Genomic DNA, 13,727 nt, shown 5'->3' on the forward strand with positions numbered 1-13,727 from the left:
TTTGATTCAAATCGTTTATGTAGAGACATGTGAGTGTAGGTATCCTATACAATGAATTTTATAAGATTGGTGTACAAAATATTTTATCTCTCTTTATTAATTCATTGATTGAGAAGATAAATATTTCACAAGATGATTATATGTGATTCGATCTTAATCCAAAGTGACGTATGAAATATTATCTATAAAGGCTTGTTCTTTGATTTTTACAATGACTTTTGTAGTCGATTCAAAATAACTACCATTTTAGAGACTGGAGCTCAAAACATAATGCCACAATGGGGTCCACCCTCTCATTTTAGAAACTTTAACAATAGGGTTACAGACTAGAGCTCAAAAAATAATGCCACCAATAGGGTCCACCTGTTCATTGACTCGAGAGGGACTTAGTTAATTGTTGGATTATAAATAAATTATTAATTAGTGATACTTAATGTGATGTCCTACATTCGTTGGGGAAGAGAACAAAACACGTTTATAAGGGTGTGGAAACTTTCCCTAGCAGACGCGTTTTAAAGCTTAAGGGGAAGTCCGAAAGGGAAAGCCCAAAGAGGACAATATCTGCTAGCGGTAGATATGGGCCGTTACAAATGGTATTAGAGCCAGACACCGGACGATGTGCTAGCCTTCTCACTGTTCTCCGAAGGGGGTAGACACAAGGCGGTGTGCCAATAAGGACGCTAGGCTCCGAAGGGAGTAGATTGTGATGTCCCACGTTGATTGGAGAAGAGAACAAAACACAGCGTGGAGTGAAAGCTGAGGGAAAGCGTGAGCGTTGTTTTACTTATATATTTCAAATTAATTTTTAATATATTAAAGATAAAAAAGAAAAATAGCATTATACTTCATATAGTAAATATTGTAGCCCATTAACTTAAAAATGACAGACTAGCCTCCATCTCTAGGCACCATCTCTAATCTTTAGGCACCAAAACATCAAAGTCACTTACGCTCCACTCTACTGTCTCCCCTTTGCTAAAGTATACTTCTGTGCCAACATTGATAGAACTCCATATCCGCCTAGCTGCCTTCGTTCCCGGATCCTACAACGCCAACAAACACTCACTTTATATTTATATTATTTAGCTTTCCACCTCTTTTCGCCATCATGTTGGCCCAAGCCCACCGTTAGTAGATATTGTTTTTTTTTAAGCTTTCTCTTTCGTGGTTACCTTCAAAGTTTTTAAAATGAGTCTGGTAGGGAGAGGATTCCACATCCTTAGAAAGGGTATTTCGTTCTACTCTCCAACCAATATGAGATCTCACAATCCATCCCTTTCAGGGCTCAGTGTCCTCACTAGCACTCATTCCTTTCTCCAATCGATGTGGGACCCCACCAAATCTACCCCCTTCGAGGTCCAGTGTCCTTATTGGCACACCGCCTCGTGTCTACCCCCATTGAGGAATAGCCTCCTCGCTGACACATCGCTCGGTGTTTGGCTGTGATACCATTTGTAACGATCAAGTCCACCACTAGCAGATATTGGCCTCTTTGGGCTCTCCGTTTCGAGCTTACCCTTAATGTTTTTAAAATGTGTCTGGGGAGAGGTTTCCACACCCTTATAAGGTGTTTCATTCTCCTTCCCAATCGATGTGGGATCTCACAACATCAGTTGAAGAGGAGAGCGAAACATTTTTTTGATAAGAGTGAAATTTTTCTCGAGGAGACACATTTTAAAAATCTTGAAGGAAAAGCCCAAACAGAACAATATTGGCTGGTGGTGGGCTTGAGCCGTTACAAATGGTATTAGAGCTCGACATCGAGCGATGTGCCAGTGAGGAGACTGAACCTTAGAATGGGGTGGACACGAGGCAGTATGCTAGCAAGGACGCTGGGCCCTGAAGGGGATGGATTGAGGGTCTCGCATTGATTGGAGAAGGGAATGAGTGTCAGCGAGAATGCTGAGGCTCGAAGGGGGTGAATTGTGAGATCCCACGTCAATTGGAGAAGGGAACAAGTGCCAGCGAGAAGGCTGGGTCCCGATGGGGAGTGGATTGTGAAATCCAACACTGATTGGGAAAAAGAACAAAACATTATTTAAAGACTAAAGAAGACAATATCGGCTATTGGACGGTTAGAATTGTAATCTCCTTAGTGTAGTCGGTTGTTGAAGAAAGAAGATTTACCTGGTAGAAGTACAAGCGGTTGGACAAAGCTCCAACGTCGAGCTCCCAAGTTCTAGGATCTCCAACCCATCCTTCACCTTGCTTCTGAGGATAGCCATGAACAGCCCATTCAGGATGTGGAAGAATCTGTACCAACTCTTGAGCCTGCGGGTTGCTATATGGATCACAAAGTTCACATGGTTTCTCCAAATGCATAGCATTTCCAGGACCGCAATACAGATGATAAGCTGAGTATGGAAACCTCGAGGTCTCATTCCTGTATATCTTCTCTCCTGAAGAACTAACATGATAGGGCGGACAAGCCATGACATTGCTCGGCTTGCACGTACCACCGGTCTTGGGGTTGATAATCATTTCACTGTATCGAGTTACATCGGTAGTAGTGTCGCCATTGCAAGGATCTCCATTGTTCTTCCAACAGCTTCCTATGTCTAGCAGATAGAATTGGCTGCCCTTTCCACCACCACTTTTGATATCAAGTGTTAACCTCACCTTGAAATTTGGGGACTCAGGCAACTGATAATAACAATTCAAAATTTCACTTCAATATCTCCACAATTTGAAAAACAAGTGAAAAGAGAATGGATGAAGAAGAACCTTGCTCATAATGCCACGACCATCATAGTGATACCCACCATTGAAGCCCTTGGTTGCATCAGATCGAAGGTACAACATAAGCCAAGGATACTTAGAAGATGTCGTCAAACGATTCAAGAACACCCAACTCCCCGTTGTAACATTCTTCCGCCAAGACACCGAAAAGTAAGAATTTTTTCCTATGCCATTACTCAAATCAGCATCAACTTCATAAGTTCCATAGAACCCACCACTTAAAGACGCCATCCCGTCCTCCAAAGACACCAATCTCGAATAGTTATGGTAAACAAGAGGTGGGTTCATACACCCTTCACCGAAACAGGGGAACTTCAACTCTGTTTTAATTTCACTAACCTTCTTACCATTCTCAGGACAAAGCGTAGAGTTCTTGTCCAAATTCCCATTTTTCAGCATAATCATCCAGAAATTCCATGGATTTGAAGAGCCATCGACCTCGCATAATGAACCCAGATAGCGCTCCTTCTCCGCGGCGTATAAATTTGGGTCTTTGTATGGCTTGAAACGCTCCGATGGGAATTTTTCACCGGCCTTGAGTTTGTTAATTGATTCGTTTACTTTGTGGGCAACCATGGTGGGAGCTGATGAGGGCTGCAAATCAGCGCAATCGGCTAATCTGGGGCTGCCCATGGTAGGAGCTTCGGCACCAACTTCGTTACAGGAATTCCATGCCTCCAATGCCACTCGGACATTTGGGTTCTTCATTCCGGGGTCTCCGATGGCAGATATGTACGAACAATGGATGAAACTTAGAAAAAATGTCTGAATTATGAGGAGGAGGAAGAAGGGAGGTGAAAATGGAGAAGCCATGTCCATGAAGAATGGCGAGATGGGGAATGGTTTGAAGGGAAGATGGAACTTAGTTTATATTGGCATCCTAGTTTATTAGAAGAACGCGACTCTCCACCATGATGCTATTATTCACTTAAGTATAAACTCTAGTAACCTCAAATAAACTTAATTTATATTGGCATTGTTGTTTATGATGAGTTTATTAGAAGAACACGACTCTCCACAATAGTATGATATTGTTCATTTTAAACATAAACTCTCCTATCCAAAAATGAATTGTTGTTCGGGATAAGTTGACTAATTTCACTGAACACGTTAGATTGTTTTGCTTTTAAGGAAAGAAATCATTGCTCTTAAATCTCTATTTCTCGGAGGTTAGATTTTTTGAGGAAGTGGTATGATTTTTACCTTAAATGAATAAGGTTTTTAGTTTATTTTATAATAAATTTTAATAGTTACCTTTAAATAAATGATTTTAATAAATTTATATAAAATTTTAATTATAAATATTTAGTACTAAGGGGTAGGTAAGGGAGTAAACTATATTAAATGAGATATATTAAATGAGATAAGTATATAATAAATAAATTTTATTTGATTTTATTTTTGTTTATTATTAAGTATATTATGAATAATAGGCTTTAAATTTTAGAATTTTGAGTTTATTTAGATAGTTATTTTCAAATAAATGATTTTAATAAAATTGTAATAAGTATACGATAATCAAATTGAAAAATTAATTATAAATATCATATTTTAAAAATTAAATATAATTTATTTATTTCCCCTTTTCCAACCCTCCTACAAATCATTTAAAAATGATTGGTAGATAAAAATAATTTTTTTTTATCAATAAAAAAGAAATAACAAAAAGGAAACTCAAAACCAAGAAAATAAATTAAATGAGTTATAAAAAAATCATATTTAAAAAACAACAAAAAATTGAAAATGAATTAAAAATGAAAGAAACCAATAAAAATAAATGTAAGAATAACACAAAATAAAAAAGTAAAAGAAACAAAGGATGGGTTTCAAAATCCCATTATTTGATTTTTTTTTTAAATATTTTTTAATTATATTAAAATAAAATCTATAGCCATAAAAAAAAATTATATTTGTGACCAAGATAAAAATTATACAATTATTATATACATTATATATAAATTCAACCCTGCTTAAAAATAAATGTTCCAATTAATATCAAAATAACTCTAAAATTATATATATATATTTCATTTAATGATGAATGAAATAATAATTTTTTAGAGAGGTAAAATAAATATATAACTATTATTATATTTCAAAATATAATAATATAATTAAATAAATATTAATAAAATTTTATGTTAAATAGTTAAGATTATATAATTATAATTTTATTAAATCTAAATTACATATTGATAATAATAATAATATAAAAAAAATTAACAATAACTCATCTTGTACTAAAACCATATTCTAATAACAAGGTCTACCAGTATAAAATTCAACATGCAAATCTTATATTAAAAAATTAAATATATTATGATAAAGTTTACTAATAAAGTGAATGTTAATGTCCTAATCTTATAGTTGGAAAAGAATGAAGATAATAATATCTAATTTGATTGGAAACAACCCTATGAAAGTGAATGTTTTTTAATTTGATCTAGTCGACTCACACAGGTATAACTTGCACTTTTAGCGGTAAGAAAGAGCTTTCAAAATTTTAAAAATTTTCTATTAACGTCCCTAATAGTAAGATGTTTAGGAGTATAGTGAAAGTTAGTAAATTGTAATGATATCATCAGGAAATGACTAGTTTGAGTACAAATATAACATGAGGAAGTTTGTCAGATCTCACATCGGTTGGAGAGAGGAACGAAACATTGTTTATAAGGGTGTGAAAACTTCTCCATAACATACCCATTTTAAAACTTCCCGAGAAAGCCCTTAAGAGAAAGCTCAAAGAGGAAGGAAAAGTCCACGTAAAACAACATTTGCTAACAGTGAGGTGGATTTGGGCTGTTACAAGATTAGTGTTCTACTCTGTGTATATGATAAAGTTAGCATTATCTCTCACATTTACTATAAAAGCATGAGATTATTTGCCCCATTCACCGTTGCACTTGCACCAGGCTATTGATGTTAAGGGAGGGAGTAAATCTTTGAAGAGTGGGAGGTCGTTGCTAGCGATTAGCTAAATTGTCATCATAAAGATAAATAATGAGGTTATCCCTCAAGAAACCGTTATTACAAATTTTGAAGATTTTAAAGTGAAAATGTGACGTGGGTGATTCCACGAACTTACAAAATTCACGTACTTCTTATAATAGGATTAGACTATATTGCATAGAATGCCAGTATTAATATAACACAATTATATAGGAAAAATATTGTTAGATTAATGGCACGATTTGAATTCATCTAACTTATAATTTAAATAAAAATAATAAAATGGGTGACTAGAATTATCAATTTGAATAATTATAATTTTTTTTTTTCTTTGGTAACGTGAAATTTAATTTATTGCAATTTCAAAAAATTAAGATAAATGGTGCAAAATTTACTAAGATAAAATAAAAATGAATAAAAAAGAAGTGGATAACCCTAATTATCCACGCCACTTCTTCTACACGCCCTCTCCTCCTCTGTTGCAGGTCGGTGTCGCCGCCGGCTCTCTCCCGTTAACGGCTGCCGCCACCGTGGTTTTTGTTCCGTTCGTGGCGCCGCAGCCTCTCTCCTAGCGGCTTTGCATTGTTTTCCAAGTATAGCGGAATTGCAATGAAAAAGGAACACCCTCCTGGAAAATTGGGATGTGGTTTGTGTCTGGCTGTCTGATTGGGAAACAGTGATCGGATTCTCTTCTAATTCCACAGCTCAATTCTTCTTTCACTCAGTTCTCCCCTTTTCGCATGAACATGAACCTTCGAAGAGAAGGGGCCTACGAATTAGGAAATGAATGACGTAAAAAGGCTCTTACATCTAAATTGCTTATTCTTCATTATGGTCTCAGTAATGGGGGTTACAATTTGTCTTCTATGAGCCTGGTTGATCGTCAAGTGGGCCTTTTCACTTCCAAGCACATGACGTTTTATTACCATATTAATTCCATTTCAACAAACTAAAAATGCATTATAAATTGTACCATTTATATATAGTATAGATTACCCTTCCAATTTCTCTGCCTTCTTCTTTTCCTCTCATTTCTGCAAGCGTCTGAATTCGCCGTGGAGACTACCTGCTTGTGCCTATGGTGATTCCAGCGGCCCTGGTGATCTTGCCATTGGGCGTCCTCTTCTTTGTCTCTGGCCTCGTCGTCAATCTCATTCAGGTATTCTGCACTAGTTTGATCCATGTGTGTTCTTCTTTCTTTCTTTCTTCATTTCGTTCATCGAGATTCAGTTCGTTTACTGTTGGGTTATGTTCTTTTTTGTATTTTGGTGTGTGGTTAAAGTGAGTTGCGGAGATTTAGTTGTTGGGTTTAGTTGCTTCAGGCCATAAGCCAATTTATTAGTATGATTCTCGTCTAAATGCATGTTTATTGCTCTTTTATTTGGATTAATTTTCTGGTGGTACAAGGGTAACTTGTAAATTTAGCTAAGATTTTGTTTTCCTTCCTTCCTGTTTTCATCATTCGTTTTTTTTTATAAAAAAATGCTTTTAACTCACGAGGTGTTTTCGGTTAATAGTATGCGTTGCTTGTTACCATTGAGTCGCCTGATGATTTAAACCATCATGGTTTATCATCTAAGCTGTCGTTGTGGTTGTCTTGTTGTGCTATGCTAGTGTCTGTTTTTTTCACTCCATCTTCTTTGAAAGCTTTTGCTGGTTATTCTTATATATACACACTGAACGATGTGATCGGCTCTCAAATTTTTGTTCCCTTGTCTTCAGGCAATATGCTTTATCCTTATAAGGCCGATAACAAAGAATGGGTACAGAAGGATTAATAGATTGGTGGCAGAGTTGTTGTGGTTGGAGCTTGTTTGGATAGTTGATTGGTGGGCAGGTGTTAAGGTGCATCATAGTGATATTGTTGCTGCTTGTTTTTCTCTCCCTTTTGAATTTTAATGATTAATTACTTTATCTTATTTTTTCATGGTTTACTATATTTGATGCCACAAAATGATCAATTTTCTTGTAAATTTCACTGAATCGTTATTAAATGACCTAGAACTTGTGTTTTTGGTTCTTGGATTGGATTATTGAAAGCTCAATTTGTTGAGCTATTTTGAATGCAGATTAAAGTGTACACAGATTGTGAGACCCTTAAACTGATGGGTAAGAGTATTGACTACAAATTTATTTATCTTTTGAAATATCTGCAAAATGGCTCAAATCACAACTTAGTTATGAACTTTTCCAGGTGAAGAACATGCACTGGTTGTCTCTAATCACAGAAGTGATATTGATTGGCTTGTTGGATGGATTCTGGCTCAGGTGCCTATTTCCTTTTCTTTCTTAATCAAGGATAATTCAACTTCAATATGTATCACTCATATTTATGGGTGCATATTTTTACATTTGCTGGTATCTAAATATATTGCATGTTATGTGTTTCTATCAGAGCATAAAATCAGTGTGTTTAATGCCATTTTGTTGTTTGTCTTATACTTTCTCCTTATTAATAATCTTGAATTTCATGTGGTAGAGATCTGGATGTCTTGGCAGCACGTTAGCTGTAATGAAGAAGTCATCAAAATTGCTGCCAGTATGTTCATTTTTCGGAAGTATTTTTAGCATTCATGAGCTTGCTGTTATTTTCGTTACAAATTTTAAAGTTATTTTTAATGGATTAGTTGTAGGCATGTTACTAATGCTAAATTTCTCCTAGTAATTAATTTCAACTCTATGAGCTGACAAAAGTCATCCAAGTTGTCAGGGAAGAACTTACCATTTAGAGTTCTATTCTGGTAGGTTATAGGTTGGTCAATGTGGTTTTCCGAGTATCTTTTTCTTGAAAGAAGCTGGGCCAAGGATGAAATTACTTTAAAGGTAAGACATTCATGCTGTACTTAATATAGATTTTTTCACTGTTCGTTAGTCTTTTCAATTTTACCATGTGATTCTATCTGTACGTCACATGTTGGTTTCATTTGAGTCTCATGTTATTGCGTCTACAGTCAGGTCTTTTACGGTTGAAGGACTTCCCTTTGCCTTTTTGGTTGGCACTTTTTGTAGAAGGGACTCGATTTACTGAGGCAAAACTTTTGGCAGCTAAAGAGTACGCCAATGCAAATGGATTACCTGTTCCTAGGAATGTTTTGATTCCACGTACAAAGGTCAGTTCACTGGAAACAACTTTTTCGCGATTTTTTCATTCTGATCATGTTTAGGTGATTTTTTAATTGTTTATTGCCCCTTCTTTGAACTCCTAGACCTCTGCAAAGGAAATACAGTAATAAACAGAAGATACAAAAAATCCACTCAGTTATTTTCTGTAATTTCCCCCTTCTCCTTCTGTGTTTCGTTTTGTTTGGTTCATGCTATGAATTGCATGATTTAACTTCTACTTTTTGTTTTTTTTCCCAAGGCTTTTAAGTTGTGCTTGAAAATTTCTTTTATATAAGGGGATGGAATATGCTCAAAAAGTGGGAAGGAGACACCTCATGGCATGTCATACAAGTAGACTTTGATTAGAAGGAAGGATCAACATGAGAACCTTGTTAGCTAAATGGCTGTGACATTTTCCCTTATCCTCCATACAGCTTAAGGTCATGATAAGCAAGTACCTTCCCGTTCTTATGAGTGGACCTTGAGAGGGGTTTTGAAAGGCGCACACAGAAATTCTTGGAAAGTTATTTCTGTGGGTTTCCCTTTTTTCTGTCAGTTTATTCAATGTATGGTGGGTGATAGGCAGTGTGAGATCCCACATCGGTTGGAAAGGGGAACTAAGCATTCTTTATAAGGGTGTGGAAATCTCTCCCTAGTAGACACATTTTAAAACCTTGAGGGAAAGTTCGGAAGGAAAAGCCCAAAGAGGACAATATCTGCTAGCGGTGGGCTTGAGCGGTTACAAATTGTATCAGAGGCAGACACTGGGCGGTGTGCCAGCGAGGACATTGAGCCCTGAAGGCTGGTGGACACCAAACAGTGTGCCAGCAAGGACGTTGTGTCCTGAAGGGGGGTGGATTGTGAGACCCCACATAGGTTGGAGAGGGGAACTAAGAATTCTTTATAAAGGGTGTGGAAACCTCTCCCTAGCAGACGTGTTTTAAAACTTGAGGGGAAGCCCATAAGGAAAGCCCAAAAGACAATATCCGGTAGCGGTGGGCTTGGGTTGTTACAGGCAGACACTTATTTTTTTGGAAGACAAATGGTTGGGAATTGACCCATATGCTCTATGTTTTCTCGATTATATCACCTTTCTTCTATGAGGAATAATTGACTGGCTTCTATTCTCCCTCCTTTTGGCAGCACATCATTTCTTTTTCTTGGGTTCTATTGTCCTTTATTTGGTAGGGAAATGATAGACGTAACTATCTTATCCTTAAAGGGTGTTTTTGTTTGTCTTGGAGATTAGAGTTTTTTCTATTTGGTGCTATTTTGTTCTCATTACTTTGATCCTAATCAATGCAAAGTTGGTGCAAGTTTTATTTGATTGCACATTTTTGTGTGTTGTAATTAGAAAACATTCGATCGTACTTACATTTATTCACCTAGCATGTATTGATCTATATTTTTTTGTTGCCTAAGAATTATCATAACTTGTTATTCTGCTGCTTTCAGGGTTTTGTGTCAGCCGTAGGTCATATGCGCTCATTTGTTCCAGCAATTTATGATGTAACAGTAGCTATTCCCAAAAGCTCACCTCCACCGACAATGCTAAGACTCTTCAAGGGGCAGCCTTCTGTGGTAAGTTGCTTTGGATAAGTGTTTTTTTCCCTAATTTTTTCCTTTTAATGGCTAAATCTATTTGGAGGGTCAAAGCAGAGTTCTTCGTTGCTTTAGTAGAGCTTGGTGAATTGGGACTAATTTTCTATTCTACTTTAGTAGTGAATATGGGATTCAATAATCTTGATTGGTATGGGTGATTAAGTTTGTACCCTTCAACAATTAAATTAAACCTTCAACAATTAAATTAAAGACAAACTCCACGCACAAATCATCGTAAAGTTAAAATGTGAACTTATTAATTATTTTAATACACGTGGACACACATGGGAAATCGAACTTTTGTTGAGAATCTCAATTAAAGAATATGCATGTTGAGGATTGTTGGGAGAGTAGTCCCACGTTGGCTAATTAAGGGAAAGATCATGAGTTTAAGTAAGGAACACTATCTCCATTGGTATGAGACATTGTGAGAAAACCAAAAGTAAAGCCATGAGAGCTTATGCTCAAAGTGGATAATATCATACCATTGTGGAGGGCCATGGTTCCTGACATGGTATGAGAGCCCTGCCCTTAACTTAGCCATGTCAATAGAATTCTCAAACATCGAACAAAGAAGTTGTGAGCCTCGAAGGTGTGTAGTCAAAAGTGACTCAAGTGTTTAACAAAAGGTGTACTTTGTTTGAGGGCTCCATAGGCCTCAGGGGTGGCTCTATGGTGTACTTTGTTCGAGGGGAGAATTGTTGAGGATTGTTGGGAGAGGAGTCCCTCATCGACTAATTAAGGGGTTGATCATGAGTTTATAAATAAGGAATACATCTCCATTGGTACGAGGTCTTTTGAGGAAACCAAAAGCAAAGTCATGAGATCTTATACTCAAAGTAGACAATATTGATCCTACAAAAGAAGACAACCTGACAAAGGTTGAAAAAAATAAATTTGAGCCGAACTAGCAAAAAAAAAAAAAAAAAAGGCCAAAGAACAAACCTAATTGATTGTTACAAAAAAAATCATAGAGATTGATCACTAAAGCGACATTCAATGCTTGGTCATTGGTTCTATCTTTAGATAATTCCCTTATCTATCTCCATCTGCTATTACAGGTACATGTGCACATAAAGCGACATTCAATGAAGGAATTGCCTGAGACAGACGATGCCATTGCACAATGGTGTAGAGATATGTTTGTGGCCAAGGTTTATATTATCCAGTCAGTCCTGTTATAGGTGAAATGCCATGGATCAATTGTCTTACCCTCTTGTTTCTTGCCTTCCAGGATGCGCTGATGGATAAGCATGTAGCAGAAGACACCTTTAGTGACCAAGAATTACAGGACCTTGGTCGGCCAATCAAGTCTCTCCTGGTAAGCTCCTCCCTGCCTCCACCCACAAAATAAAGAGTTAAATTTACATAATATTTGAACTAGAGAAATGTTTATAGCACTTGTTTTTTAAGTCTACACTTCTAGAAAACTATTTTGTGTTGGATTGAGGAATTTTATTGCGAAATTTAGTAACTCTTTGCTTGATTTTGTGAGTGGGTTTTGAGTGCTTTTCATGATTAGGTTTTGAGGTGTAACTTAATCAAGAGCTGTAATTTTTTTTTTCTGTTTACTGTGAACAGGTAGTAATTTCATGGACATGTTTACTCATCTTGGGTTCCCTCAAGCTTCTTCAAGGCTCTTCCTTCTTATCCTCATGGAAAGGTCTTACTTTCTCAGCATCCTGCCTCGCCATTGTTACAGTTCTCATGCAGATCCTCATACGTTTCTCCCAATCAGAGCGGTCAACCCCTGCAAAGGTCGTCTCGGTCAAGCCTAAGAGCAGTGGCGAACCACTTGACACCACAGGGCAGTCTAAACAGAACTAGACTCTAGATATATTGTACTTTTGTCAAAAACCTTGTATTTTTTACACACGGTTACTTGTTTACATGCAGTTGTAGGTTGTGTTTTAGCTACTGTATTCTATGTCAAGTCTTTTTCCTTCTCAAACTAAACATTTGCCTCCCCAGCATCGTGTATTTGACTGGCAAATTACCAGATTGATGTTCGATTCTTTTGTTTTTAAAATAATTGTCTTGTTTTGAGAGTCGTATCTATTTATTTTTCTAAGTTTTGTGTTTTTTTTCTTTCAATGAGAGACCAAAACCAGTTAAATTTACAGAACCTTCTGTTGCCATCAACGATGAATGGTGTCCTTTGTTGGAAGCCCTTACATAGGTTAAATCGATGGAGTTGAGAAGCAATTTTGTTTTGTGCATATGAACGCAAGGAGTTAGAATGAGTAAATGATACAACAACTAGTAGGTACATGCAGTTGGAGTCATGAGTCGGTACATGTAAAATTCGAAGATGCCTCGTTTGAATGTTGCTCGATGGATCTTGAGATATGTCAAGGTACAATCAACTGGTTTTTGTGCAAAAGAAGTGAAGACTACAAGCTAGTTGGATATTACCCAAAGATCAACTACTGGGTATGTGTTCAAGTTTGGTTCGGGAACAATTTCTTGGTGTAACAAAAATAGCCAACAGTAACAATCCAAGACTACCGCTAGCAAATATTATCCGTTTTAGTCTGTTACATGTCGCTGTCAACCTCACTATTTTAAAATGCGTCTACTAGGAAAAAGTTTAAGTTTCCACTCTTATAAGTAATACTTTTTTCCCCTCTCCAACCTATGTGGGATCTCACAATCCACTCTCGTTGGGGGTCTAGCGTCCTCGCTGGCACACTGCCTGGTGTCTGGCTCATATACCATTTGTAAAGAAGTTGAAGTACATTGTTAGTAGATATTGTCTCGTTGGGGGTCTAGCGTCCTCGCTGGCACACTGCCTGGTGTCTGGCTCATATACCAGTTGTAAAGAAGTTGAAGTACATTGTTAGTAGATATTGTCTGCTTTGACCTGTTATGTATTGTCGTTAGCCTCACAGTTTTAAAACACATTTAACAGGGAGATGTTTTCATACCCTCGTAAAGAATGTTTTGTCCCCCTCTCTAACCGATGTGGGATCTCACAATTGCTAGCTACAGAAGAGGAGTATAGAGCAATGGCTAAAGCAGCTCAAGAAAGTATATGACTGGAGCTCTATGTATTTTAGGGGAGAGATTTAGATATTTTAGGAGTACAAGTATAGATATTTTAGAAATAAATTTGGTAACATGGTTAGCCTCTACTATAAATACTCCTCCACCCTATTAAGTTCGTAAATAACTCCACTTTTTAATAGTTTCTACCAAATATCTTTTAACAGTCTCTTCTTAATTTGTCTTAATAAAGAGTGCGAGTGTTCCTCACAAAAGAATTGTGTTCAATATCCAACATTATCAAAAGTTGCATTATTTACTTAGCAAATGGAGTCACGGTCAAATTCCTT

General features: G+C 36.7%; 2 protein-coding genes across 2 annotated transcripts; one reads left to right on the forward strand and one right to left on the reverse strand.

Annotated features, from left to right (window-relative positions):
* Positions 1-874: 874 nt before the first annotated feature.
* On the reverse strand, positions 875-3,567 carry LOC111789092. The gene is made up of 3 exons (XM_023669737.1): positions 2,725-3,567; positions 2,128-2,643; positions 875-1,043 (listed from the first exon to the last, which is right to left on the reverse strand). The coding sequence occupies exons 1-3, from the start codon at positions 3,556-3,558 to the stop codon at positions 915-917; spliced, it is 1,479 nt and encodes a 492-aa protein (XP_023525505.1). The 5' UTR covers positions 3,559-3,567; the 3' UTR covers positions 875-914.
* Positions 3,568-6,130: 2,563 nt separating this feature from the next.
* Positions 6,131-12,440, forward strand: LOC111789304 (1-acyl-sn-glycerol-3-phosphate acyltransferase 2-like). The gene is made up of 11 exons (XM_023670026.1): positions 6,131-6,847; positions 7,411-7,533; positions 7,758-7,797; positions 7,883-7,956; positions 8,168-8,227; positions 8,434-8,511; positions 8,640-8,798; positions 10,246-10,371; positions 11,454-11,546; positions 11,627-11,713; positions 11,974-12,440. The coding sequence occupies exons 1-11, from the start codon at positions 6,767-6,769 to the stop codon at positions 12,217-12,219; spliced, it is 1,167 nt and encodes a 388-aa protein (XP_023525794.1). The 5' UTR covers positions 6,131-6,766; the 3' UTR covers positions 12,220-12,440.
* The last annotated feature ends 1,287 nt before the right edge of the window (positions 12,441-13,727 follow it).

This window comes from Cucurbita pepo, chromosome LG02, assembly GCF_002806865.2.
Source record: "Cucurbita pepo subsp. pepo cultivar mu-cu-16 chromosome LG02, ASM280686v2, whole genome shotgun sequence".
NCBI lineage: Eukaryota > Viridiplantae > Streptophyta > Magnoliopsida > Cucurbitales > Cucurbitaceae > Cucurbita > Cucurbita pepo.

Coding starts and splice junctions, on each gene's coding strand:
- LOC111789092 (XM_023669737.1), bottom strand. CDS start 3,558: ATGGACATGGCTTCTCCATTTTCACCTCCCTTCTTCCTCCTCCTCATA. Junction 2,644..2,724: donor GTCGTGGCATTATGAGCAAG/GTTCTTCTTCAT, acceptor TGTTATTATCAG/TTGCCTGAGTCCCCAAATTT. Junction 1,044..2,127: donor ACCGCTTGTACTTCTACCAG/GTAAATCTTCTT, acceptor TTGGCGTTGTAG/GATCCGGGAACGAAGGCAGC.
- LOC111789304 (XM_023670026.1), top strand. CDS start 6,767: ATGGTGATTCCAGCGGCCCTGGTGATCTTGCCATTGGGCGTCCTCTTC. Junction 7,798..7,882: donor TGAGACCCTTAAACTGATGG/GTAAGAGTATTG, acceptor GAACTTTTCCAG/GTGAAGAACATGCACTGGTT. Junction 8,799..10,245: donor TTTTGATTCCACGTACAAAG/GTCAGTTCACTG, acceptor TGCTGCTTTCAG/GGTTTTGTGTCAGCCGTAGG.